Raw genomic sequence first — 5223 nt, 5'->3', positions numbered from 1 at the left:
ACGATCATACCTCGTTTTCGACCGACGAAGAACTACCTGCACGCGCCTGGAAGAGTAAACGATTCGTTCTCAAGACGATGGTTTTTAGCTGCCCTCGCACGGCCAAGGTAATTCTCTATAATATTATACTTTTTAAATATAAAAACCTCTAACATTTAATTTTTAATTTTAGGTACGATCCTCACCGAAAGCAGCGTTGGGTTGGCAAAGTTGGTATATGGTCTTTCACGGAACAGTACGAGGCGAAACGTCGAAGCAAAAATAGAGACAAAGGAACTATTTGCACTCGTAATATCGATACGGTCTGTCGGGAAGTGTACAAGGATTATCTTCTGACAAAAGTATTTCCAGCGATCAAAGCAAATTGGCCAAGGAAGGATCGGAATGAAATCATATTCGTACAACAAGACAATGCAAAGCCGCACGTAGCGCCAACAGACCCGGATGTAATGAAGGCCGGAACTTAAGGAGGATGGAACATCAAGCTACTATGTCAGCCCCCCAACTCGCCTGACCTCAACTGTTTAGACCTGGGTCTGTTCGCCTCCATGCAAAGTATTCAGTATCGAATACCAAGAAAGGGTATCAACGCTCTCATAGCGTCGGTGGTGGACGCGTTTCGGCAGCTGGAGACTGACACGGTAAATGATATTTTTTTGACCTTACAGGCAGGAGCTTTTACGAGAAGGAGGAGGCAACCTGTACAAACTACCGCACTTGGGGAAAGCCAAGCTCCGGAGGGCGAAACAACTTCCTGTTAGTTTGTCATGTAGCAAAGAGCTGTATGAGTCTGCTGTCGCGTTACTTAAGTCTTCAAACCGTGGCAGTGCACTGCTATTCAATTTAACATCATCATAAATGACAGTTAATGTGATCTATAACTTTATATAAATCGTAAAATAAGCTCTTAGCGGGTAACAGCACTATTAACCTATCATACTTACTTCGCGTGATCATTTCCGACCAGAGGAAGTAGTCCTTAAACTCGATTCTCACTGAGACCCACGGTTTACAACATTTTTTGGAAGCCGTAGAAAAGAAAAACTCAAAAACTGCTTTTTTTTACGAACTCTCGTCAATCACATAGTTACCAGGAGTGTCGAAGCGGAATTCGTTGACCTCTTCCTGCTTAAGACGGTAGCCGCGCATGGCATCGACCGGATCGCCATCAGCCAGCACAGCCTCGTACTCAACACCAGCGTTCTTTACAGAGAGCGATTTCACCTTCACTTTAGCTCCGGGACAAGCCACAATACGCACCGCGCCATCAAGATCAAGAGCATCAAACGTGACTTCTACACCCTCTACGATCAGTGTAGAGCGAGCGGTGATGCTGATAGCAGACGGGTTGATAAACTTCTTCGCCAACGTCGTCTGACTAAGTGCGAAACCCGATCCAAAGACGATCTGCGGACCGGAGCAGTCTACGGGAATGTCCAGCCACGACTTGAGCTTGATTTCCTTCGGCATCGTCACCCCCAAAGTCTTGAGTTTCAAGCGGTTAATGGCAAATATCTCGTGCTCCGCAGAGCTGGCACATTGCGGGGGGACGTCGTTTTTCACCTTCTCACTTGCACTAGCAGCGTCGTTTTTGCATGGAGAATACACCACAGACGAAGGGAATTGCACCAGACCAACACCTTGGTCACTGTCACTGTGTTCGATCTGGTACTGTACCAGAAGTTTGGGATAATCTTGCATCATGCACTCGAGACGAGCAGGTGACTTGAAGGCGCACTTTGTACCGGACCGGAACTTTGGGTTGAATACTTCGGGCACAAACCCCTCGGACGTCTCCAGTACAGACACGTACGAGTCCAGAGCAGCGACGATACCGTTGATATTACCTGGAAACGGAGAGAACCCAGTCTTTGGGTCGTTGATATCGCCATCAGGGTATTCCGTCGTGGCTCGTGTGCGTAGGAACTGGTCCAGCTCGTGGTATTCAACGTTAAATAACGTCGAGTGGTTATTTGAGGGCGACGTAAAGCGTACGATCCCGCCTGACGCGTCTTTGGCCTTACGAGGTACAGTCGTGAATGCGAAGCCCCAGTTGTGCTTCACACAAGCTCCGAGTATGGGTAGGACACCATTTAAGATGAGATAGTTGGTGTCCTGGATAAAGTGCACGTATTTTTTGCCTTGTTGTTGCCACTTGGCGGCCAATCCAGACGTGTGAAGGAGCGTATGCACGTCGCCATGTCCGTGGGGTTTCATCACGAGCAGTTCGTCGTGGACAGCGAGCTTGAGTTTAGGCTCCGAGCCCTCGATCACATCCACACAGGGCACTTTTTCCTGTTTCATGAGGGTAAGTTGGTTCTCAGACATGCCAAAGTTCTTGTGCTCTTTCAAAAAAATTTGTGTGGCTTCGTGTGTCGAGTCGGACGTCATAATTGCCAAAGGAATTTGAACTGACGTCTTGCTTTGAGTATTGGCAAGCGTTTGCATGGCTAGCAAGTGTTGCACATAGGCCTCGAGGTAACTGGTGTGAGTCAGGGTCTCAACTGGAAGACGCAGTTTGATGTCTTGAAAGCCGAGACGTTCGCCAAGCCCTCCGGCTACGATGACGAAGCAGCAGTTGTCCAAGTTGTCGAGACCCTTTCTCTCCAATTCGGCGAACAACGGGGTGTCTAGTTCCGCCAATTCGGACGATGGCGAAGGGTTTGACGGATGCCAATCAGCCCACACATCGCTGGATTTGTTGTCTTCCGTTGTCTCGCCACGTAGCTCTGCGTAGAGTTTGGTGGCGGTGGATAGATATCCATCTACGCCGCCCTTGTACCAGTTGTCGAAGTGCGCCAGTTGTTGATACAGCGGACTGTCAGGCTTGTCGGCCAGCAGTGTGAGCAGCTCCTGCTGATCCCAGGCTTGAAGTGCATCGAGGACGCGGTTGCGTGCGTCCTGCGCAGATGAGGGAACAGCCTGTTGGCTCGTGGTGTCGATGAACTCCGTGTTGCCCATGGCAAATTGCGTTCTGAAGAAAAAAGCTTTTGACAAAACTGTTGCGAGTGCGGACATAGGAGAGTGATAAGCGAGGGGATTGAAAAAGATCTGAGGATTGTGATTGAAGTTGAGCTCCATAGACAACTCCGAGCGCACCCTAAGCTTTGTTGTCTATGACGGTGAGGCGATTGAGCTGGTCGTTGAAGATTCACCTTCCTTGCTCGTCGAGCAAGCCATGTACATGCACTCATAACGTTTACGTCGGTGAGGATACAAGCAGGCATAAGATGTGGCCGTGGTCAATTGTTTCTACAGTACCGCCTTGAACCTCGACTGACAATGCAACTTCAGTTTATTTGTCAACACTCTCGCCCACCAAGCAGACTCACCACGTTCGATTGATTGCAAACGCCACTTCCATGGCACGGTTGCATTCATGGCAGCTGTGGCAGCAAACGGCAATTAGCAATTTGCGAGCTGCAAACAGAAGTGCACTGCTATTGCAACTGTTGCTTCCGTGTTTTAACCCGGCTCTTTAATATTTAACTTATGGCGAATGCAACCAACTGCTGTTGCCAATTCTACGAGCTCACAAGATAAAATACGTTGCGTTTCTCCAATACATAATAGATTTCCTTACCATTCTACCTAGACTTCCAGCCCAGTATTTAGTGGTCCGAGCCATCCGACCATTGCCTTGCCAGTTTCTCTCGAGCTTTAGTGCGCACTCCAGTGCTAGTCGGGAACTCCAAATCGCTTGGTGCGCGTGAAAGTGGCGTCATGGGGTCGATCAATATCGAGCGAGGCGGCACCGCAGTCGTTGACGGCGGCGCCGACGGCTGCGCAGAAGACGAGCGAGTGCTTTGACTCGACATACTCGTAGTGTGACCTCCGAAGCCCACAAGACGCTTGATATCGATCCGGAACGGCTCCGTTGACGCAGTTTTCTTGTCACTTTCAGGTCCGTCTTCACTGCCGCTATTAGGAGGGAACAGCTCCAGCTCATGTTCACGCAAAAGCGCTTTAAACTTGTTCTCCCGAGAGCTCATGACGTTCTTAATCCAGCTAGGCACATGAGGGATCCGCTGCATCCCCACGTACGCAACTGTCACGAATAAATGCTCCAGCAGCAGAATAAACAGCAAACGCCAGGCGATATGCAGACAGCCGAAGTTCGGCCCAAAGACGAAATCGTCCAACGTTTTCCCTTGCTTCTCCAGCTGATGCTCAATGTCAGCCACACATGTTTCATCGAAGAACTCGAGCACTCCAGTCGAGATGCAGATCAGCAATACGTTGACTATCACGGCGATGTACGCGTACGTTGTGAGGATGCCTTTCCACGCACCAATACCATTCGCTCGTCGAGGGATGGGACGCTTCAGTGTCTTACACAGACGATAGCCATCTGTACGGCCCTTGACGCTGTTGATCAAGAAACACGCGAATGGCATTAGCGGCCACAGCATGGAGAACATAACTGTGAATCCAAACTGCACTGTCAGCACGTGGAAATCATCGTACGGGTCGTACGTGTCTTGCGCGCTGTCGAACAGAATCTCACGCGCCTTCTTGTTCAGCACCTCGATCTCGGACGGAGTGTACTCCAGATACCGTGAGCTCGACTTGTTGCCAAACTGCGATTCCTTCTGGTTCTCGTAGTCCAATGAGCCCAAAATCTTCATGGAGCCAGCTGCACGAACGCGCTCTTGTGCTTGAGCATCCGCATGAGCTTGGGCCTTCTCCCGACGGTTCCGCACCAGTATAGGGGCCACTAATCTCAGTAATATATTCAGCGACTGCGTGATCACGATCGGGGTGACGAACATGGCGCTCAAGTCCACATGCCGACGATCAAATGTGAAGAACCCGACACATTCGATACACGTCGCGTCCTTGTCCCCCACAGGACACATGACACACGAGCCGTCTTGATCCACATAAGGTCCAAAGCAGCAGTTCATGTCGTCGCCAAAGAACATGTGGTTGAACGTGTTCGTCAAGTAATTGCCCAGTCCAGGGATCACAAAGATGAACGCGAGCGAGAAGAACCACGTGTAGTAGTTCAGGAAATCCAGCAAGAACAGCTTGCGGATCAACGCCTTCTCGTACTGTTCCTCCGTCCGGTAATTCTCCCAATGGGTGAACAGCGCACCCATCTTAGTGACCACCATATTCCACTGCACAACGTCCACGAAGAACCCAAACACGATGCCCTCCAGTAAGAAAAGTAGCCATTGTGTCGAGAAGATATAACTCTCCTTGTACGTAGCCTCAAGA

General features: G+C 49.9%; 2 protein-coding genes across 2 annotated transcripts; both read right to left on the bottom strand.

Moving 5' to 3' along the window:
- Nucleotides 1-1062: 1062 nt before the first annotated feature.
- Nucleotides 1063-2975, bottom strand: PITG_10315 (UDP-sugar pyrophospharylase, putative; the record flags this gene model as incomplete). The annotated part of the gene is made up of 1 exon (XM_002902085.1): nucleotides 1063-2975. The coding sequence occupies one exon, from the start codon at nucleotides 2959-2961 to the stop codon at nucleotides 1063-1065; it is 1899 nt and encodes a 632-aa protein (XP_002902131.1).
- Nucleotides 2976-3549: 574 nt separating this feature from the next.
- PITG_10314 (uncharacterized protein) lies at nucleotides 3550-5117 on the bottom strand (the record flags this gene model as incomplete). Its single annotated transcript, XM_002902084.1, has 1 exon — nucleotides 3550-5117. One exon carries the CDS (start codon nucleotides 5115-5117, stop codon nucleotides 3612-3614), a length of 1506 nt encoding a protein of 501 aa, XP_002902130.1.
- Nucleotides 5118-5223: the final 106 nt, after the last annotated feature.

Source organism: Phytophthora infestans, genomic scaffold, assembly GCF_000142945.1.
Source record: "Phytophthora infestans T30-4 supercont1.18 genomic scaffold, whole genome shotgun sequence".
In the NCBI taxonomy this organism is placed as follows: Eukaryota; Oomycota; class Peronosporomycetes; order Peronosporales; family Peronosporaceae; genus Phytophthora; species Phytophthora infestans.
This window is presented reverse-complemented; position numbering and strand designations above follow the sequence as displayed.